General features: G+C 37.9%; 1 protein-coding gene and 1 long non-coding RNA gene across 2 annotated transcripts; one reads left to right on the top strand and one right to left on the bottom strand.

The window, feature by feature from the left end:
• Nucleotides 1–607: 607 nt before the first annotated feature.
• LOC125782411 (uncharacterized) lies at nucleotides 608–3961 on the top strand. Its single transcript, XR_007425059.1, has 2 exons — nucleotides 608–674; nucleotides 3836–3961. It is a non-coding gene; the product is annotated as an uncharacterized LOC125782411 (long non-coding RNA).
• Nucleotides 3962–5037: 1076 nt separating this feature from the next.
• On the bottom strand, nucleotides 5038–23369 carry zgc:92275 (Rieske (2Fe-2S) protein). Its single transcript, XM_022676636.2, has 8 exons — nucleotides 22747–23369; nucleotides 15273–15461; nucleotides 13652–13830; nucleotides 13419–13544; nucleotides 12033–12152; nucleotides 9457–9633; nucleotides 6758–6960; nucleotides 5038–5587 (listed from the first exon to the last, which is right to left on the bottom strand). The coding sequence occupies exons 1-7, from the start codon at nucleotides 23159–23161 to the stop codon at nucleotides 6799–6801; spliced, it is 1368 nt and encodes a 455-aa protein (XP_022532357.1). The 5' UTR covers nucleotides 23162–23369; the 3' UTR covers nucleotides 5038–5587; nucleotides 6758–6798.
• Between the last annotated feature and the right edge of the window lie 366 nt (nucleotides 23370–23735).

Below are 23735 nucleotides of genomic sequence, written 5' to 3'. Positions count from 1 at the left end.
ATGAACTCAGAACAGTTCTGGTCTGTTCAACCCTTACTGTAAAAGCTTTAATAAAACACTCTGCTGCTGCTCTGAGGAACAGCTGTGACTTCAGTGATACATTAAACATGAATAGAGCTTCGTGTAGTTCCGTGTAGTTCACCACGAAGAATGTTCTCTTTAATGGAGGCTGACACGTTTCACGCTGACGTGAATACGCTGCACGCGCACAAATACGTGAACCCGTATCCGGTGGGGACTAAAGTGCAAGGAGGCTTATAATGCCAACAAGGCAACATCCTAACCGTGAAATCAGAGACGCTTCTGCCTGCGGTGTTACATTCATCATTACTGTCAATTCAGCTATTAAAGGGGAAAGACACCAAATGTTGTTTTTATGTTTTATTCTATACACTACAGACAATGTTTCTCCCAAATAACAAATAAAAAATTGTCATTTAGAGCATTTTTTTGCAGAAAATGAGAAATGGCTGAAATGACCAAAAAGATGCAGAACTTTCAGACCTCAAATAATGCAAAGTTCATATTAATACATTTTTAAGAGTTCAGAAATCAATATTTGGTGGAATTCTGTCTTGGCATGTTCTCCTCCTCCACCAGTCTTACACACTGCTTTTGGATAACTTTATGCTGCTTTACTCCTGGTATAAAAATTCAAGCAGTTCAGTTTGTTGGTTTGATGGCTTGTGATCATCCATCTTCCTCTTGATTATATTCCAGAGGTTTTTAATTTGAGAAGAAGTACTGTCACATTCATCATTAATGTCAATTCAACTTTTAAATGGAAAAGCCACCAAATGTTCGATTCTGCCTAATTCTTGTGCAGAAGTATTTTATTGAGGCTTTTGGCTAATGGTCAGAAAATGGGCAGGCAGGTACAGCATAAACAAATCTTTAATCAACTCAAAAAGAAAAAAACAAAGAGAAATTGGAAAGCTTAGAACACAAAGACTTGGCATTGCAAAAGACTGTGAGCTACTTAAAAATAAACCTTATCAGTTCCTTCATTGAGCTGCAGCTGTGTCTAATCATGATGTGCCTCAGGTGAGGGGCAAAGCCTAGTCAAGTATGATGGTAGGCAGAAATTTAGAGCTGTTTCATTACATTACACTACTTAAAAGTTCTGAGTGAACTTATCTTCCGGGGTATTTCTTAGTCTAATAACATAGCAATTGCTTGCACTCGGATGAGGACCAATTGAAACCCTTCATAGGAAGTGAATAAAATCAAGCACTGATTAGCTAAATCAGGTGCTGGATGGTGAGAATTAATAATCAGTCAGTCAGCGAGCTCCACCACTGCTGCTGAGATATGATACTGTACTGCAATAAAAAACATGGCTTTGATAATAAATAAATAAAAGGCAGAAGTTATTGTGCCCAAAGGAATTATTGTGCAGGGAGGAGGCGGTGGGTTAGGTGCAGTTAATAAATACAGGCCTGGGATGAAATGAACTAATAACACCTACAAATAATATCGGGCTGCCGAGAGCAGAGCATTAGAAAAACAAGTGCAGTGACATTAAATTATTACTATTTGTATTTATAATATTTTGCCAGGATTCTAATATTAAATCAAATAACATGATGAAACTCTTCCTCAACCTCTTCCTCGTTGTCTGCAGCAAAAAGAAAATATTCAGTAAAAGAAAGTATTCAGAAAAGACAGTCAATCAGGAAAAGCACTGTGTCTACATTAACCCGTGAATTATAGTATTCATGACCCCGCCCACCTTGGCTCTGGACCGCCCACAGGCAGAGCTGAAGCCGGGCAGCGACGCCGCCTCGTCAGATAGGAGGAGCTAACAGCGCTAGGAACAGCATGCAGTTCATTCCTGTGTTATTTGTGCAAATAACACATCAGTGTTTATATACTTTACCCAGTAATTCAGAGCTAAGAAACAAACGGTTAGAATTAGTCTATGGAGGAAAAACACCACCAGCCAAGTACAATAGAGATAGATAGGTGTAGAGATGTTTAGATCAGTTCTGTTTACACTAGTTAAACGCCCAGGACTATCCACCTCTGTGTGTAAGTAACTATAGGTTTAAATAGGATCTCCGGTGGATTTGGCGTTTTTTGGTCAGTGGCTGAACTGCACTTAGCAGGGCATTATTACACATGTTGTAAAGTAACATATGATATCCCAAAGACTGTTATTAGTGTAAAAATGACTTTAAAATGTTTTAAACTCTTACCCTAGGTTTGGTTTTCAAATTTGAAAAAAAAAAAAACATGACAAGAAAAGGAACCACAGCATAAATACTCATATACTGTCACTCTAAAAAATTCTTCAATAACACCTGTGCTACTTTACGCCATGCAACTGTGTTCATAACCAGGCAGAGTTATGCTCATGCTTATCAACACAGCAAATAAATATAACAGGTAGAGGGCAACACAAGTGCAGAAGGACTTTGCAAATAGGCCTCCGCAAATAAAAGGAGGTTTAAGCTTCAAGTTTTGATAAGAAGGCTTTTAGTGAATATCATAATCAGTGACACAGTGACTTTTTATCACAGTCATATGACTGGTAGCATGTTGGAAAATGTGTCTAAAGAATAATAATTTTATATACACTATGTGGACTAAATATATTTGATATATATTTTATATTAAGCTGAGTAGCTTCACAGCGCTAACACTCGGAGGAAAGCAGCGCAGCGACTCGGTTCTGATACATCAGCTCACAGACGCAGCCTTGTGTTGATCCACATCACCCTAGGAGCGATGAGGGGAAAGAGAGAGCGCCGTCTACTGTACTGTACCCACCCAGAGAGAGCAAAGCGAATTGTGCTCTCTCGGGGCTCCGGCAGCTGAAAGCAAGCTGCATGACTGGGATTCTGACCAGCGATCACTACTTTGCACCATGTCTCCACTTTTCAATAATACAAATCTGGATTTTATAAACCTTTTATACACCAGAATTCAGTGATTAAGTGCTGGGTCTCAAAACCTGCAGTCTGGAGACAAAAGAAAAAGGTATGGTTCCTCTTAACACACTCTATAAAAGTGTGTGTGTGTGTGTGTGTGCATGCTGCCACTGGTAAAATATTACAGCAGTAATATGTGATGCCACTGGCAGTCATCTCACGCTCCTCCGCTCTCTCTTTTCTTTGACTGATGACTCCTCTGCAGTCCTGCAGCACACGATCCGTCACACTGCACTTATAGCAGCACATCCACCCCACTGCCCTGATCCACCGTCCCTGAACACACCGCCTCAAATACACTCACTACTGACGCCCATGTCCGCGTATAAATTCTGATTTAAAACACTTACATGCTGTTTTGTACATTAAGACATAGTGGAAAAATATTAAATTTATAAAAAAAAACTTCCTTTTTTAACATATTTGAACATCTGGACATTTAATATTCATGTTAACAACACTAAAACATAGATTTAATATACAACTTTGGAACAAAAATAAAGAGAGCACTTCAGTTTCTGAATCAGCTTTGAGTAAAAGGAACATTGTTGTTTTATTCTATAAACTACAGACAACATTTCTCCCAAATTCCAAACAAAAATATTCTCATTTAGAGCATTTATTTTGCAGAAAATGATAAATGGCTGAAATAACAAAAAAGATGCCGAGCTTTCAGACCTCAAATAATGCAAAGAAGAAACAAGTTCATATTACTTTTTTTTTTTAAGTTTTCAGAGTTCAGAAATCAATATTTGGTGGAATTACCCTGGTTTTTAATCACAGTGTTTATGTTTTTATGCATCTTGGCATCATGTTCTCCTCCACCAGTCTTACACACTGCTTTTGGATAACTTTATGCTGCTTTACTCCTGGTGCAAAAATTCAAGCAGTTCAGTTTGAAGGTTTGATGGTTTGTGATCATCCATCTTCCTCTTGATTATATTCCAGAGGTTTTGGTAAAATCAAAGAAACTCATCATTTTTAAGTGGCATTTAATTTTTTCCAGAGCTGTAGGTAAGATAAGGGGATATTTGCTAGCAATATTTGCTAGCTCCTGTTGCACAAACTCCAGTCCAAACCTAACGCAAGTATTCATGTCACTTATTAGTTGAAGGTCTGATCGTGCTGTGTGTGTAAACAGTGTTTTTAATAAACTAGCCGTGCACTTTTGAGGTTCTCGGTGCCTTGTTTTAAATGTCAGAGACTCAGAATTCCAATAAATGAACTGTGGAGCTACTTTGAGCTGGTTAATGGTGTAAATTTGTAATTTATTTGCATGGTTAACTTCATGCCCCTATTGCTAGTCTATAATGTAAGCCTGTTGGGAGCATCAGCTAAAAGCGCTGTATTTTAGAATACACCAGTTGTCATGGGACTATGAAGGACTGGACACAAGTGCAAAGAGATAAGTAATATTTTACTGCTATATAAGGATGTATTTTTAATTATATGTTGATGTGAATATGAGGTAGTGTGATTATATGAGGATACGAGGGATCGTTTTAAGCGTTGCACAAACTCCCAATCTTTTTTTAGTGCTGGGCCAACACTCTACCCCTGCGCCACTGGCAAGGACAGGCAGCTATGGGAATTACACCCTATTAACTAAGGAGGAAAGAGGCGGGAAAACCAAACAAAGGAGATGCCACATGGCATTTCTCAAACAAAGGAAAAGCAAACAAACTGAAAAAAGGAAACTTAGGACAGACTTGCTAAAATAAGTCTTTTTCTTTTGAGATCTTTTCTTTATTTTATTTTATTCTTTATTTATTTTCTTTATTGTTTTTGGATCGCTTTGTTACTTTTGTAAGCCTTTGCTTTCTTTTGAGATCTTTTGAGATTTTTATTTTATTTTATTTTATTTTATTTTCTCTTGTTTTTTCAGTACCCTATGTTACCCGTCACCCCTCTACAAAGGTGTGGCAGGAGTGTTTCCTTGGCCTTATATACCAGTGCCAGCAGGTGTGCCTCGTTTGCACTGATCACCTCTTGGAACTCTGGGATTTTTGTGCTCGCCCCCTGCTGGCAGCTGGCAGCACTGGCCGACCCTTACACCGGATTTCTCATTTAAGATCAGATTACTTTCAGACCGCACTGCATCCTCTTAATATAACAGAATGATATTTATTTTCTGTGCATGTCTCAATTCACAGTGTACAGGTGGTTAAGTCTCGCGGCTTCAGTTCATCTACTGGCCTGTGGGCCGTTATTGCTGCTTACATCAGCTGGAAGAGCTCTTCAGTCAGTCATCTAAAGCCAAGCTACAGTACTTTCTCTTCAACAGAGAGAGAGAGAGAGAGAGAGAGAGAGAGAGAAGTTCTCACTCAGTGATTCACACTCCTCTCAGGCACTTCGACGAGGACAGACACACAGTCCTCACACTGGAGACACACAACCTCCAAGCATTCACAGTCTTCACTTGGGTGGGGATATATATAATTTTTCAGTTTTTAAAAGGCTAATGCAGAAAAAAAAAAAATATATATATATATATATATATATATATTAAGATATAGGCTCATTTTCCTCTAAATAAATGTTCATAAACCAGCCTTGTGGATCAAAACGGAGGAGATATCCTGCAGCTGCTGTGATCACAACCACAGCAAATGTCCAGTCTGTATCACCTTCTGACTGCAGAGAGGCAAAAACAGCTGTAAAAGAAAGAGAAAATACACTTAAGATAAATTCAAACACGAAACTAACACTCTTAGATATACACCATAACATTACATCAGCCATAACTGGTGTGTTCCTGTGCTCAATGGATCAGACACAGCAGTGCTGCTGGAGTTTTTAAACATCTTAGTGCCAATGGACTCCACAAATTTAAATATTTCCCTTGTCATAAATTACAATAACCACTAAATTACCATTATATTTGTGTGTAGTTTTAGTGTTTAATTGGGCATATTTCTTAATAACAAGCATTCAAAAATCACTAGTATGTTAGTATCTGTAGCCAGCTAGCTAACGTCCCCATTCCACCTTAAATGGTGCCAAAGAAGGCAGGGGCTGCAGAATTTAAGGTGGAATGGAAAAAATTAAGCTAATACAAGCCAATAAAAAACCCTAGTCTCCCACATAACGGGGTAGCTTACTGACAAGGGGTGGTGTTATCCACTGCACCACACCAACCATATCTGAAGGTGTCCAGAATCCACAGGTTAGAGCTATTTCAGCAGCATAAAAACACAGTATAATTGTATTTTTTGGCTAATCAGTGTACAGCTCTGGAAAAAAATAAGAGAGCACTTCAGTTTCTGAATCCGTTTCTCTGATTTTGCTATTTATAGGTTTATGTTTGAGTAAAAATGAACATTGTTATTCTATTCTAAATAAACTACAGACAACATTTCTCCCAAATTCCAATAAAAATATTGTCATTTAGAGCATTAATTTGCAAAATAAAATGAGAAATGGCTGAAATAACAAAAAAAGATGCAGAGCTTTTAGACCTCAAATAATGCAAAAAAAAACAACAAGTTCATATTTATAAAGTTTTAAGAGTTCAAAAAGTTTTTAATCACAGTTTTTTTTCATGCATCTTGGCATCATGTTCTTTTCCTCCACCAGTCTTACACACTGCTTTTGGATAACTTTATGCTGCTTTACTCCTGGTGCAAAATAAATTCAAGCAGTTCAGTTTGGTGGTTTGATGGTTTGTGATCATCCATCTTCCTCTTGATTATATTCCAGAGGTTTTTAATTTGGTAAAATCAAAAGAAATCATCATTTTAAGGTGGTCTCTTATTTTTTTCCAAAGCTTTGTATGGCTGTACTTATTTTAGTGTTTTCCGCCCATCTCAGCATGGTTCTGTTACCTTCATGCGTCAGAGCCGAGTGTGTGTGTGTGTATGTGGGTTCAGAAGTCCAGGGTGTCGTGCTGGTAGCGAAGGCGGGGGCTGTTCTCGCTGTAGAACTGGCTGAACCAGCGCCGGTGCTTCTGGATGGCCGAGTCCTCCTTCACCAGCATGGGGTTGGAGATGTACTTCTTATTGTTCCAAATCATCACGTCCCGCTCGAACTGCCACAGAACACACAATCCACCGCACGTATTGATTATTGATTAGGAAGAAACTGAGTCACTGATTAGGACCTGAGGTCCTTCAGCGGGTTGTTGTCTAGAGACAAGCGCAGTGTCTGGCCTTGTTATTGTATTACGTGATCACGTCCATTTAATCAGACCAGAAAGACAATTAATTACTCAGATTGATCAATAACGACTAAGCCCAGAGGTTTTGCAGCTTAGGTCACTGAATCAATAACAGCCAGGAGCTCACAATACAACCGAATGCGATGAAAGCTAAATAGTATTCAGCAGGGGGTTGACAATTATTTTGTAAGATATTCAAATCTGATTTGGAAAATGAAGTGTAATGGAATGGAGGAAGGAGTGTATCTACAGACTAGTAGCTCTCCAGCCCAGAGGGTTGTTGAACCCAATCAAAGAATAGTTGATCTCAAAGCAGGTAAACCCAAGAAGAAAGGAATAAAGAAAGAAAGAAATACAATAAACACACCGCTTCTCACGTGGGATCAAACCCTTGTCGTCAGGGTTGCGATCCAATACACTATCGCTGCCCCGGCTAGTGAATTGGGACACAGACGATAAAAAAAGCCCTTATAAGGAGATAGGAAGCCCAAGAAGAGGCTGAAAAATGTGAACGGCGGAAACTAAAGAAGTCACGCCGAGCACGACAGAGAGAGAGAGAGAGAGAGAGAGAGAGGGGGGGGAGGCATGTAAACAAAAGCTCTCCAGAGAAGCATTTTATTTATTTTTTATTTTTTCATTATTGTTCATTATAGTTCAAACAACCTATTGCTGAATCCTGGTATACATTATATGTCTGTCCTCCTAATGAATACATCCAGCTACTATAAGTTGCTTATATATTGCCAATAAAATAGGTCGCTCTGGGGCAGATTAGATGTTCTCTAGAATGATTGTGTTCTGTTCTCCTGATCCGTCAATCAAGTCCTCCCAGCAACGCTCCAAAATATATACTAGATGATAGATAGATAGATAGATAGATAGATAGATAGATAGATAGATAGATAGATAGATAGATAGATAGATAGATAGATAGATAGATAGATAGATAGATCCCCGAGGGGAAATTCTAGATAAGGTAGAAGATAGATAGAAGGCCTTTGTTCAGACAGGAGAGACAGTTACTCCAACAAAAGCAGGATCAACTTTTTAAAAAAAAAAACCTTGATTTCAGAAAAAAACATAAATTGAGCAAATGTTCCAACACTTTACTTTTGTTTTTTCTCTAAAACAGTATCTTTACAGGAAGGAGATAAAACCTTCTTAACTTTCAATGGAAGTCAATGTAAAAAGAGTTTATTTCAGGTCATTTTGGAAGATTTTAAAGGAGGAATAGCAATATTCTCTTTTAATATAACTGAAAACTACTCATTAAGTTAATGAAATGGGTAGAATTATTTAATAATTGGTGTCCCAATACATGTAGTGTATATGTAGTGAATAGTAGAAGCTCTGTAAATCTTTGTTCCTTAAAAATAGAAAAAGAAATGAATAGACAGGCATGTAAAATCATTCCGTGATAGAGCTGTTTTGCAAACGCTTTGTAATCACACTACAGCCTCCACTGAGACACACACACACAAACTGTCTGATGATTATATTTCCGGGCCTGCAGTGAGTGTGATCAGTCAGAGGAGGCAAGTGTGTAGTGTGTGTAGAAGTGTGTGTGTGTGTGTGTGTGTGTGTTTGTTGCTGCATTGTAAACCTTATTAGCAATGAGCTATAAATTATATCTGATTCACAAATGAGAATTTTAGTTCATAAAACAGTTGGAATGGTTTGGTTTCATTATCCACTCACAGCCAATCATTATTGCTGGCTCCACTTAAATGTATTGTTTTATTATTTATGTTCTTCTTCTATTTAAAATTGTTCTGAAGCATTTTTGTTGCATATGTCATCCTGCATTGTTTTGTAATATTAACAGAAATTACTGAATAAATAACATCAACATGTAACATTTGGAAAAGGCAAAATACCAAACACAATTAATTTGGTCTATTTTTTGGCATTGTATAAATATAATACTGTTTGAAAAATATTGAACTCTTATGTATTGAACATTTAAACATCCCAGCATACATACCAACAAAGCAGAATACTGCAGCTAGGGTATTAAAATGGTACTTAAATTAATTGAAAATAAGTGGATTTTAGCTGTTTTTCTGAGCTGGATTACTTACTGACATTTGATGACATGCAAATAATATTCTGCACTTTTTGGTCGATTTTTTCTTAAATTATTATTGTTTTATACAAAAAAAAAGAATCATGGTAAGTTACTATTATTTAAAATACAACAATATAAAAACAACACAAACAAAGCCTTTTGTTTCTAATAATGCTGTGAAGAATATTGTTATCAAAAAATACCCTGAAATATTGACATTAATATTGTTTAAGGCCATATTACCCAACCCTATGCTAAATGTTAAGTGTGTGTGAGTGTGTATGGGGGGGCTTTATTACCTGGATACACTCTGCTCTCAGGATGAACTTTGGCACAAGTGGGGGGATGCTGCTCTGGTAGAAGATGGTGTGTGACACACACTGCAGCAGAGGCTCCACCGGGGTCACACAGTGCATGATCACACCACGACCCAGGAAACTGTGGTCAAACAGCAGGAACACCAAACCTGGACCCACCTGCAGAAATACACACACACACACACACACACTTCCTGTTACACTTCATTGTTGGTTATCTATACTTTACTGCAGTAAAAATCAGCTGATCCAGATAAATCTCTCCATCCAGATTAATTTTACTCAAGCATAAACCTATAAATAGCAAAATCAGAAGTAACACAAATTAGGCGCTTATTAATGTCTTATTATACACTTAAGTTTGCATTTGTAAATGACTTATTCACTACTTATTAGGCTTTATTCTGTGTTATAAAGTGTTATTGGTGCTTAATTAGGGGTCTGTGATTGATTAAATATTTATTCAGTTCTTTTTAATGTCTAATTAGTGATTAACAGAAGCTCACTTTAGAATATGGTTCACATCTTGTACAATTAGTGACTTAATATTAACCCCTTATTAACTCTTAAAAAACTCCAGCACAGCCATAACCTTACCAAACTCACATAGATAATCTCAAACTGCTGCCAATTATAGTAACACTAAAAACATGTAGAATTAGCTAATAGTTAATGCTTAATAATCTGCTTAATAAACAGGGTGCTAACTATAATAACTGTTTATTGTGCACTAATAAAAAGAACTAATACAGCCATTATTAATCATTTCCACATAACATTACCACATAATTACGCACCAATAACACTTAATAACACAGAATAAAGCCTAATAAGTAGTGAATACATAATTTACAAATGTCTAATTAAGGCTTTATTAAGCAAATAATAATAAATAAGACATTAATATGCGCCTAATTTGTGTTCCTTAAAATAAAGTGTTACCAGAAAAACTGATTCAGAAACTGAAGTGATCTCGTAATTTTTTCCAGAGCTGTAGTAAAGCTATGCTGGATTATATCTGTGTCCGGCCCATCTGTGTCAGATCACATTATTACATTACATCATATTTAATTACATCATATCACACTGTTTTACAGGCCTACGTCCAAAACCATCACTGCGAAATCAAGATGTGTCTCCAGCACAGACCCGACCCCACCAGCCCTCCACCCACAGCGAGCCCAGTGACCTTCACTCCATCACTCCATCACTCCATCACTCCATCACTCCATCACTCCATCACTCCATCCTGCGACACACACTCCTGCGTGGCTTTGAGTTATGACACTCCCACGTACCACTGCGTTTAATTAGAGTTGCCATGGTTACCAGTGCTTCTGAAAGATGCCACACTTACACAACCCCGACACAAACAAGCGAACGCCGAAGGTAAACCTTGAGTGAAGGACAGGGAACATTTCATAAAAGCACACAAACCTCCACCTTACATCAGCACGAAAGAAATTCTCTGTTCTGTGCTTCGGGAAGGTTTTCTCATTTTAACCTTCTCATAAACGTCCATAAATTGACCATATGACCATATACTAATACATTTTAAACAAATATAGAAAGGAATATCATTGAAAAGGTACCTTATTTCAGTAATTCAGTTCAAAATGTGAAAATCATATATATTATATAGATGTATTACATACAAAGTGATCTATTTTAAGCATTTATTTCTTTATTGTTGATGATTATGGTTTACAGCCAATGAAAACCCAAAAATCAGTGTCTCAGAAAATTAGAATATTAAATTAAACCAACTGGTTCTTTTGGCCTTTTGACATTTGTCCTGCTGGAAAATGAAATGACATGACTGATCACGAATCACTGATTGGTGGAAACTTCACACTAGACCTCGAGCAGTTTGGACTGTGTGTCTCTCCACTCTTCCTCCAGACTCTGCTCCCTTGATTTACAAATGAAATGTAAAATTTACTGATGATCAGTGAGGGTTTGGAGAGTCATGTCTGTCATCTGCTGGTGTTGATCCACTGTGTTTTATCATCAAGTCTAAAGTCGGTGCAGTTTTGTTTTCCCACAATATCTTACAGCACTTCATATCTTACAGCTTCCCTCTGCTACTGACAACTTTTATGGAGATGCAGATTTCATTTTCCAGCAGGACTTGGCACACTGCCCACACTGCATATAAAAAGTATCAATTGGTCTTACTGTATATAATATTGTAATACTTCGTTCTGAGACACAAATTTTTGGGTTTTCATTGCCTGTAAGCCATAATCATCATTTACATCTATATAATATACAAGTTTCACATTTTGAACTGAATTACTGAAATAAAGTAACTTTTTATTGATGTTATATATTTTATTTAGATATATTTTTGTATATAATGTTAAAGGATAACTCTGTGAACCTGACCTCCAAATCAAAACAAGCCACACTACTAATCAGCAGAAGTAAAATCACATCCTGTGACTGTTCATTAGTCACGCCTCGGTCAGCCCTGCCTGTAGTCCTGCAGCTCTGCTGCCCCCTGCCTGTAGTCCTGCAGCTCTGCTGCCCCCTGCCTGTCTCTGCAGGTATCTCACCTGTCTGGCCACAACACTCAGGTCTAATAGAGGCCAGTGGCGTCCGAACACGGTCAGCGCGTGCTTCACCAGCATCTGAGAACAGTGCTTATTGGGCTCCGGCTCAGGCTTCCACTCCACCTGGAAAACACACACACACACACACACACACACACACACACACACAGCTAGTCTGGTCCCTGTAGAGAAGAACTGCCAATAGAATAGGACCCACATGAGCAGATAAACATGAACTTGCACTGGATACCCACTTTAATTATTTCTACAACTGTGACATGTTTTAAGAACTGTAAGCACTCATTCACCTTACCAGCCTTAAGCTAATATATCTCTATATTTACACTAATGTTTGTATAGGTTCTGTTCTGTTTCAATGGTACTGCCATTCCCTCTTTAACCCTGCCATCACTACTGCACTGGTGTCTTGTGTCTCTTGTCTCCAGTATGTCTATATCTGTAAATTTTAATTTTGTACATTTAGTGTCTTCATTCTTTTATATTTATATATATTTATCTTGCTGTACTTGCTGTAACTTTGGGAAGAAGAGCAATTAAGAGCAAGTAATTCCAATCCTCTGTATGACCTGTACATATGCAGTATTGATAATAAAACTACTTGACTGAAGCTTCAGAACTAATCTAATTCCACAGCTATATAAGTTATTAAAGCTTTTTTTGAGAACTCAAATATTTGATTTTAATGTCTCTAACAATCAAACAGTCACTATTGTAAATTACATTTACATTTACAGAATTTATCTGAAGCTCTTATCCAGAGCAACTTACAAGTTTTTTTTCTATTACAGAACAGTTGGGCTAATGTAGTGTTAGGAGTCTAGCCCAAGGACTGTAATTGGTGTAGAACAGTATAGGGACCCAGATTGGGAATTGAACCCCAGTCTCCCACATGATACGGTAGCTCACTGGCATGCAATAGTGTTATCCACTGCGCCACACCAACTATGTACTGTATCTAACTTCAAAGTATTGAGCATCTATCTCGCTATCAGTATTGACTTCTGTATTAGGCAGAATTTATGGGCATTATCACTCCTGAAAGTGAGTACAAATCACAGTTCATGTGTTTATTTATGGTATATTTTGTCTGCCTATCCATCCATCCATCCATCCATCGAAAGTTTGGGCGTTTGATCCGGATCATGGTTCACACTGGCTATTTTAGTTGAGACCAAACTGAAAAGTCTGGATCAAACAGGGCAGGTGTGAAAGCTCCCTAAGCTTAGAGAATTGTTGGGATTTCTTTCAGGATTGATGTCTAAGCGTGAACCTCAGTGCTCTCTAGAGCAGTTTTGCAGGAACAGCCCGGAGGCCCTGAGGCACTTCAGGATGAAGGAGGATCTACAGCTGGTCCACAGAGACTCTCACCTTCCAGTCGTGGCGAATAAACTCCCAGGTTTTGCTGTTGGTGTAGCGCAGATCCACTCCGCTCACTATACCCGGAGTGTGGAGGTGAGCCAGGTGTGCAATATCTGCAGCGTTTTCAGGGATTTCCTGAAGAGTTACAGATGAAACTATGGTTAATAGTTTATCAATTTTTATGCATCAAATATATACTAAATATACTATCCGTTATTAAGATGCTATATGAGCTGCTCTACCTCTATATGTGCGCTGATGAAGTGCTCTGTTCGTCCACGGTAAACCCACTCGCCCCGGCTGATCTCCTTCTGCTCGGGAACTCTCCACCCCGGCTCCTCTCCGTCACAGTGGAACCACACCAACACCTGACCATTAACCTCACAGCTCGGCCAACAGCGCACCTTCGCAAACTCAGGCACTGAACACACACACACACACACACTTTACTGTTCTCTTTACAGACACAGAAAACAAAAACATCTGTCTACCTATTTATCTACTGGCTTATCTACATACTTACCCATCTCCCTACTTACCAACTCCCTCATCTATATACCTATTTACCTAACTACTAATTAATCTACCTACCTATCTACCTACCAAATTATATACTTGCCTATCTCCATACCTACCTACATATTCACTAAACTACCTACTTACCTATCTACTTATTAATCTATCTACTTACTTACCTATCTTTCCTACCTACTCACTAAACTACCTACTTACATGTCTACCTGCCTTTCTCCCTACATACCTACTTACCTACCTACTCACTTATCTATCTACCTGTGTACCTATCTATATGGCTACCTACTCACTAAAGTACCTACCAACCTATCTACTTGCCTATTTTTCTAGTAACCAAATTATCTACCTGCTTATCTCCATACCCACCTACCTACCAACCTGCCTACTCACTAACCTACCCATCCATCTTAATATCTACCTATCCCTCTCCCTACCTACCAAACTAATTATCTACCTGCCTATCTCCTTATTTACCAAATTATATACCTATCTATTTCCGTAGCTACCTACCTACTCACTAATCTATCTATTTACCTAATTATCTACCTCCTTAATTAAGAAACTATCTACCTGCCTATCTCCCTACCTACCAACCTACCTACCAACTTTTTGATCTAGCTCCCTTTTTACCTACCTACCTACCCACCAAACTACCAACCTACCTACTTACATACCTACCTACCTACCTACCTACCTACCAAACTAATTATCAACCTGCCCATCTCCCTATTTACCTAATTATATACCTGTCTATTTCCGTAGCTACCTACCTACTCACTAATCTATCTATTTACCTAATTATCTACCTGCCTGTCTCCTTATTTAAGAAAATATCTTTATCTTTTTAATCTATCTACCTATTTATCTACCTACCTACCCACTAAACTACCTACCTACATATCTACCTACCAAACTAATTACCTACCTGCCTATCTCCCTATTTATCAAATTATATACCCGTCTATATCAAAAGCTACCTACCTACCAACCAACATTTTGATCTATCTACCTAAACTACCTACCTACATATCTACTTGCCTACCTGCCTACCCACCTACTTACCAACCTACTCACTGATTTATCTACCTACCTACCTACTTACATACATACCTACCTACCAAACTAATTACCTACCTGCCTATCTCCCTATTTATCAAATTATATACCTGTCTATTTTCATAGCTACCTACTTATTTACTAATCTACCTATTTACCTAATTATCTACCTGCCTGTCTCCCTACCTACATACATATCTATTAATCTGCACAGATCATACAGCATATCAATAATGTAATTAAATGCAGCAGTTCCTGTGTGTGATCTCCTACCTTTCTCAGCGTATGGAATCCTCACACACTTCCCGTCCTCTCCACGGAACTGCCAGCCGTGAAACGGGCATTCAATACAACTGCCCACCACTCGGCCCCCAACAGCCAGATTGGCTCCCAGATGGGGGCAGTAAGCATCGACTACAAACGCCTTCCCATCCTGCCCACGAAACACTGCCACCTGCTCACCTGAGGACACACACAGAGAACTTACCTGTTAATCAGGGCGGTTTCATATCATAGACTATAATATTTATATAATAAACTAAATCCATATCCTGATATTATCAGTATTCAGTCTTGAAAGCTGAATTTTTAAAGCTATTCTATGTTTTATTTGTTTTGCCAGTTATTGTATAAATCTAAGGGTTTTTATTTAGTATAATTGTTTATATTTGCAGTTTAAATACAAATGCTAAATATTATGGAATTTAATATTATGGTGTTTAATTGCTTTATATACTTGTTCACATATATAACAGTGAATATAATTTTAGCCAGTCATGCTAAATGACCAATCTGTGCTTGAATAACTGTGACTCCATACACACATATAGCAAAACTATATATTTATATAAGTATATAAAATTATATATTTTCTAAACTATGATCAATAACAAATATTGTTGTCTTTTAAAGGGAATAATTGCTTTGTTATGCTATTCTATTATCCTTATATTGTAATAATACAATTCGCGATAAATTATACAATTGTGATAAACAATAATATTGTTTATTGCAATAATTTCTGGCATGATAAATCATCCACAAAAAAAAATGTTATATATGCACATTTCATTACAAATATATTCTTGTAATTAATTAAATATTTGTGTTTTGGCATGTCACAAAAATACAATGAAATCACAAGATAAAATTTTAGGACTATATTGCCCACCGCTGTTTACAAAATATATTATTATCATGCAGACACTAACCCACATATCTAACACAGAAAAAGAAAATCACAGCAGAAATGGAAACTGCACCACCCACAGTAACCTGCAGAGATCAGCATTGTGCAAATGATGAGTGTGATCTTTAAAACAGAAACACACTTTTTGCACATGTAGATCAGCAGATTTATTACAGAGCTGAAGATACAGGTATACAGGTATTTTAAATATAGTATTTTAGTATATATTAGTATAGATAGTATATATTATTGATAACTCACATTGGTAAATGTCACTTTAAAAGCAACTACACAGGGTCTACTATCTTTAGGCTATACATGTTTGTGTGTACACTGTTTTAAGAGGCACACACAGCCAAACACAAACCCATAAAGTCATAAAGTGCTTCATAAATTAATAAAGCTAAAGCTTCCTGCATGCCATCGTCCAACGAGGCGGGAGAACACATTCAGAATATTCTGTAAACCCACTGGCTCTGAACTCATTTAGGTCAGCTCTGTATCTGGGACAAGAACGAGAAGAATGAACGAGAGAGAGAGAGAGAGAGAGAGAGAGAGAGAGAGAGAGAGAGAGAGAGAGAGAGAGAGAGAGAGAGAGAGAGGGAGAATGAAATGGAGGGAATAAAAACTGAATGGGTAGAGGAGGAGGAAAACGATGTAGGCACAGATATAGGGAGAAAGAAGAGAATAGGATTTAAAATGCAAAAGAAAAGAACAGTCTATAACAGTGTAAATGAGAAGGACACTGAAGAAGACAGTGAATTGCTGTTTAATATGATCAAGGTCGCTTGGAAAAGTCAGTTTACTGCTTTATTTAAAATATAACATATAAAGTCTAAACTCAGTACAGTTTTGTTTTCCCACACAATCTTACAGCACTTCATGCTTCCCTCTGCTACTGACAACTTTTATGGAGATGCAGCTTTCATTTTCCAGCAGGACACTGCCCACACTGCCAAAAGTACAAATTGGTCTTATTATATAATATTCTAATTTTCTGAGAAACTGACTTTTTTGAGGTGCACTTGTACAACTCTGGAAAAAAATAAGAGAGCACTTAAATATGGATGAGTTTCTTTGATTTTACCAAATTGAAACTCTCTGGAATATAATCAAGAGGAAGATGGATGATCACAAACCATCAAACCACCAAACTGAACTGCTTGAGTTAAATTTTGCACCAGGAGTAAAGCAGCATAAAGTTATCCAAAAGCAGTGTGTAAGACTGGTGGAGGAGAACATGATGCCAAGATGCATGAAAAAAAATTGTAATTAAAAACCAGCCAAATATTGATTTCTGAATTTTTAAAACTTTATTATTTGAGGTCTAAAAGCTCTGTGTTTCTCCTTTTCATTTTTCTAAATGAGAATATTTTTATTTGTAATTTGGGAGAAATGTTGTCGGTAGTTTTTAGAATAAAACAACAATGTTCATTTTACTCAAACATAAACCTATAGCTAGCAAAATCAGAGAAACTGATTCAGAACATGAAGTGGTCTCTTGTTTTTTTCCAGGGCTGTACATGAAAACTCTTTTTCCACAGTATTTGATCATTTATATACCTATTTTTCAATTTACACATAATTAATATAAAGTGAAGTTATTTATACTGCTTGTTTTTAATAAGAGTAAACAGCTCTGGAATCGTTATCGACATGGGAGCATGCATTCTGGGAAAAATGACTGACATAGCACTTTTGGGTGGGACTGAAATCTATACTCTAATTACTATACCACACCTCTCCAGGTAAATCTAATCCCGCCCAAATAGGGCTTTACACAGGTACTCAGGTACAGCACAACAGCCCACAGTTGATGTTTGTTGGGTCGGGTGCTCTGGGTTCATCTCTGATGGACGGTTTTATTGTAAACACCAGCCTCTGAACTCTGAACACTGACCCTAAAAAACACTGTAACCTACATTACTGCAGCTATACCTGCTGTCTGGCTCCGCCCACTCAGTACAAAGTACAGACATCTCGATCGATAGCCATGATTCCACCACTTAAACAATAATTAAATCATCCTCTACAGCAGGCGGACTTTGAGTGCTATAAAATATTAACTCAGGCAGAAGAGAGTCGTCCCCGGGGGAGAGTTTAGCAGCTGTGTAAAGCCGGCTGTTTCTGAGCTCAGACTGAGAGCTTTTAATAGCCCCGGCCTATCAGGTCTACAGCGTAAAATAGAGCTGCACAATATATCCAATATATCATTTTAGCATCGTCATCGCAATGTACACAAGTGCAATACCGTCATTTTTGGGCTATAGAGCCGCACTTTAATTAAATTGGCTCAATATAGTACACAAATACTGTAACGTTATGTACCGTGAGCAATGCTGCGACATGGCTGGAATAAAAAAAAATACAGTAGCCTACCAGCAGAATTCACAAAAGTAAAGTCGTAATACTAAAAAGGAAAAGTACATTAAAAACATAGAATTAATAAGCAGCAGGTTAGAATTATAAATAACTGATGATAATCACAGCAGCCCTGTAACAGATCATGAGCAGAAAATGCTCCTTTCTCTCTGAGCTTTTTGAACTAGCAGCCTAAGTAATAAGCCTTTTTTTTCCTATTTAATATTACTTTAATTTATTATATTTATTCATTAATTTATTCTCGTAATATTACGACTTTAATTAATGAATCCTTTAATATCCATCCATTCATCCATTGTTAAGTTTCAAGTTTTAAGAGTTCAGAAATAATAATAATATTTTTTGGTGGAATAATCCTGGTTTTTAATCACAGTTTTTAATCATGCATCTTGCCATCATGTTCTCCTCCACCAGTCTAACACACTGCTTTTGGATACATTTTTGGTAATATCAGGGAAAAACATTTATGAAGATGAACCCCAGCCCTGATGTCTCAGCCAATAGAATCCTATGCTGAAAAACATCACATTAGGGGTGATGTTGATTTAAGGAGAGAGCCCCTTCTACCCACTCAGAGAGAGCATAAAAAAATGTGCTCTCTCGGACTCTGGCTGCTGATGCTGGCAAGCAGCATGAATTAAAGCGCCAATGAATTTTAAAACTTCCCTAATTCAATGCAATTTTTAGTTTAAATCTCAAAATAAAATGTCTTTCAGCTGTAAAATCAGGTGTATTGGATTGAATATCCAACCTGAGCTCCCGGCCTCAGGAGGACGACACCAGAGAAATGCTGATCTACGGCGAAATGCAGTGCAAATTCTGCTGCATCACTGACCAATAGTAACCTCAGATCTTCTGCTGAATATTGTTTAGGATTAAGAAGGTTTTGGAAGGTTTGTATCTTGTCACTAAGGTAATTCTGCATCTTCAGTTACTCTGTGTTCCCTGTGTTCTCTGTGTTCTCTGTTTCTGTGTTGTGTTTAACGTGGATTACTGTGGCTCAGTCTTGTTGCTAGAGAGACGAGACCTTATCGTATTACAAAATCCTTTTAACCGTTCAGAGAAACTTCAAACAAACAACCTTTGTTGATTTGTGATTCCTGCACTCTGTTAGAAACCATTGTTCTGATGTTCTGAACCGTTTCTTCTCTGAATGGCTTTTGGAGAAGATCTTTCTGTAGGCCGGGACTCCCTGCAGACACTTTAATACAGACGTAGAGTCTGAATCTAATTCACTCTCTGCATTAGTAAAAATGATGCTCTCACGCACAGGTCATTTTAATAGTATATGTCACCTGTGTGGCTTAATTAAGTCACTTTGGACGCCTCTGGAGAACTTGAGATCTTATTCACTCTGAAATGAAATCTCCTTGCTCTTTTAGTTGGAAGTACATTTCTATTGGTGTAAAAGCAAAGAAAATAATATCTATTTTTTATTGTAGCATTCTATACAGACGAGCCGTGAACCAAGCCCCACTTTGTGCAGCTTGGTTTAGGGCGTATCAGTTTGCCTTTGCTATCATAACGACAGGAAAAGTATGGTGTACTTTTCCTGTCGTTATGATAGCAAAGGCAAAGCATGGCTAGAAATGTGTAAAAGGTGGCTATGCGACTATGATCAGAAGATTAGGAGATCGCTGGTTCGAATCCTGTTCATGTAGAGATCCATGTAAAACACAACAGCGAGTGGAAATGGAGGAGCTACTGAACGCGATGAGAAAGCCAAAAAAAAAAAAACTCACTTGCGGATGCAAGAGTTTTATCACTTTATCTAGAGTATATAGGGCTTAATTCACACTCCTACTTAAGAATAACAGCCAGTAAGTATTATTTTCCCTCTCAGCATCTCCTCCATCACCACAGCAATCAATGCAGACTCGTCTGCTACTGATCTGACTTGAAAACAGGCAGATGGCTATAACACTGAGAGAGGAGAGCTATTTTTATACCAGATTCTCCCACACACACACACACACACACTCAGCTCAGATGCAGAGTCACAAACAGATGAGGAGGGATTCGCTTACTTTAGATAATACAGACACAAACGGGAATGTACTGCTGATCTAAAGCTGAACATCAGCAATACTGACTGTAATATGAGGCTGTTGTTTTACAGGAGGGACAGACATGAATACTCAAGGTCATCTCAGACTGAGTACTGCACAGAACTGCATACACGATACGATATTTATCACAGTTAGAGCTGGGTATCGGTTTAAAAATTTCAACACTGATTCCGATATGAATTGTTTATTAGCCGAAAAATATAATATATAATATGATATAAATGATATTTATATTAGTGGTGTCAATCATTAAAAAATTAAGAGAGAGAGCGAGAGACACGTATTACGATAAAGAGGTTACAGTTCAATATAAAGCAAATATATTGCGACATACTGCAATTGTTTAAGATAAACTTTTATCCAATCAGAACAGTGGGATCTGGCGACAGAGTACAACACTGCGACATAGTGGGCGGGGCTTAAACACAACACTTAAGGAACTGCTATCACCAATCTTTACATGTAAACATATAACAATAATTAAAAATCAATACTGCGTTTTTGAAAGTTGAAATCGTGTTGCAAAACAAATTGATATATATATTTTTTTTCTTACACCCCTAGTTCATTGAATTCTGCGTGATTTGATCATTTTATGTTTTTTGGATACAATCCGGGTTAGCACCCGAACATCCCTTTCAGACAGCTTCCTCTTATAGCGTCCACAGTTAATCCTGTTGGATGTGGTTGGTCCTTCTTGGTGGTATGCTGACATTACCCTGGATACCGTGGCTCTTGATGCATCACAAAGACTTGCTGTCTTGGTCACAGATGCCCCAGCAAGACGTGCACCAACAACTTGTCCTCTTTTGAACTCTGGTATGTCTCCCATAATGTTGTGTGCGTTGCAATATATTGAGCAAAAACTATTTTTATGCTCTTACCCTGCTAATTGAACCTTCACACTCTGCTCTTACTGGTGCAATGTGCAATTAATAAAGATTGAACATCAGGCTGCTCCAATTTAGCCATGAAACCTCCCACACTAAAAGGACAGGTGTTTCAGTTTCATTGTCCAACACCTAAATATATATATATATATATATGTATATATATATATATACATATATATATATATATATATATATATATATATATATATAAAACGAAAAACAGACAAATACACTCAGATTGGGGAAAAAATATTCAAGGTCACACAAAACAAATTTTACCATAAACTGTATATCATTCCGCAACTTGCCTAATTCAAAAGGAAATTTAGCACTGTTTTCACTGTTTATGACACATAATGACATACCAAAGGCAGATACACATATTTTATAATGCCTTGTCTAAATATCTGCAAATAAGAGTATACTGCTATACATCCATTCCAGTGTTATCACTGTGTTATCTGTTATACTCTACCCATATCACTCTGACTTTTGTTGTCACTTGGCATTTGTATCTTCTTGATACAAATAACCACAAGTAACCGCAAGTACTAAACACGCCCATCCACTTCCACACGATACATACAACAACAAAGAAAGATATCAAAAGAAAAAAATACTTACTAAATGTAAATATTATAAATATATAATAATATGCATAATATGAATAGATATAATTAATAATATAAAGTTTACTTCTTATTAATAATGGCTATAGGCAATAAAATATTTTAGCCTGCATTTTTGTCAGCAAAATAGCCAAATCCATAAAGCTAACTATACTAAGCGAAAAACTCTAGAAGTATAATTTGTAGCTGTTTAAAGATTAACTTATTAACTGGCCTTTTAATCAATGTTTCCTTAATGTTAAATTAGAATGAATTCAGGTTGGTTCTTCTGCGCGACTGTATAATAAACCATTTGCTAATATGAATATTATTACTAATATTAAACCATTGCTCACTTCTATATAGCCATAACAACTCTCATAGTTAAAAAAAAAACTTTTTTAGTTTTTAGAACTTTTATGTTATTTAAAATTTTCAAAAGAAGAAGAAAGTGTGGGAACTACTGCCTGGTACAGCTACGTTAAATGAGACTTACTGATATACTTGATTTCTCAATGAAATGAAAAAAAAAAACTTTTTTATAAAAAAAAAAAACAATTTTGGATCTATATGATTAATAACAGCCGGTCTGTGGATGTTTTTTACCCAGCACCGTGACGCTCTTCACGTCCCCTCTCTCCAGCATGTGGGAGTCCAGGACCCGGTACCATCCGTTCGGGTAGACCGGCGGCAGTTCTCCGGTCTTCCGTCGCCGCCTCACCTCGTTAGCAGCCCGGGCTCTGGAGCGACCGTCCTCGGCGACGTAACCCACGTCCTCCGGGCTCCGCAGCAGCTCCAGCGGGGCGAAGAAGAGACGGTACAGCCAGCCGGCCGCCAGGAGCAGCACCCCGGCCACGAGGCACGCCGCAGCCCGCGCTGGGGCTCCGGCCAGCCCGGTCTTCCTCCACAGCTCCGGGTAGCCGAAGTCCCAGGGGTCGAACAGCAGCAGCAGGCCGGCGGACAGGACCAGGACAGCCGCGGAGAGCAGCTTCCACAGCAGCGAGGTCCCGGAGAGCTCCATCGGGGGCTGTGCTGTGCTGATGCTGATGGACCAGGCTGGAGAGAGCACCGCACACGCAGCCCTGTGCACACGCAGCGCACTCACGCGCTGTCACGCACTGTCACAGCAGCAGCACACTGCGGCTGCGAGGTGGAGCTCCATCCCTCCTGCCTTCGTTAAATAAGGCTGGATGTGTACGTGCCTCTCCAGAGTTCGCGCTGGAGATGATGCGTCTCCAGCAGCATCCATCTGCGACCTTTACGACACGCCCACCAAACAGAAAACAACACGCCCACCTAACAACGACACGCCCACTAATTAATAACAACAAAACGCCCACTAAAGAACGAGCACTTCCCCCAGTCCAAACTTTATAATACTGTTCTATAGTTAATAGGTAACTAAGCAGAAACTAAGGAACAGTACATCATCCAGTAGCAGGTATACACAGTACACAGACGTTACCAAATAAGGATGAGATAGAATGACACAGATAAAAATACAATAAAAAATGTATAAAAGTAGAGTCTTTTAGTGGGAATGTACAATGAATAAAGGTAGAAAAACTAAAGTAGAAAAAACTGTAATAACAACG

The sequence above is a fragment of the Astyanax mexicanus genome, chromosome 17 (assembly GCF_023375975.1).
Source record: "Astyanax mexicanus isolate ESR-SI-001 chromosome 17, AstMex3_surface, whole genome shotgun sequence".
NCBI lineage: Eukaryota > Metazoa > Chordata > Actinopteri > Characiformes > Acestrorhamphidae > Astyanax > Astyanax mexicanus.
Note: the sequence above shows the minus strand (reverse complement) of the source record. Positions and strands in the feature narration are given on the sequence as shown.

Excerpts from the sequence above, each read along its gene's own strand:
- zgc:92275 (XM_022676636.2), bottom strand. The coding sequence starts at position 23,161 with ATGGAGCTCTCCGGGACCTCGCTGCTGTGGAAGCTGCTCTCCGCGGCT. Across the intron at positions 12,153-13,418 it reads TTATTCGCCACGACTGGAAG|GTGGAGTGGAAGCCTGAGCC; the intron begins GTGAGAGTCTCT and ends TGTGTTTTCCAG. Across the intron at positions 6,961-9,456 it reads TGAGAGCAGAGTGTATCCAG|TTCGAGCGGGACGTGATGAT; the intron begins GTAATAAAGCCC and ends GTTCTGTGGCAG.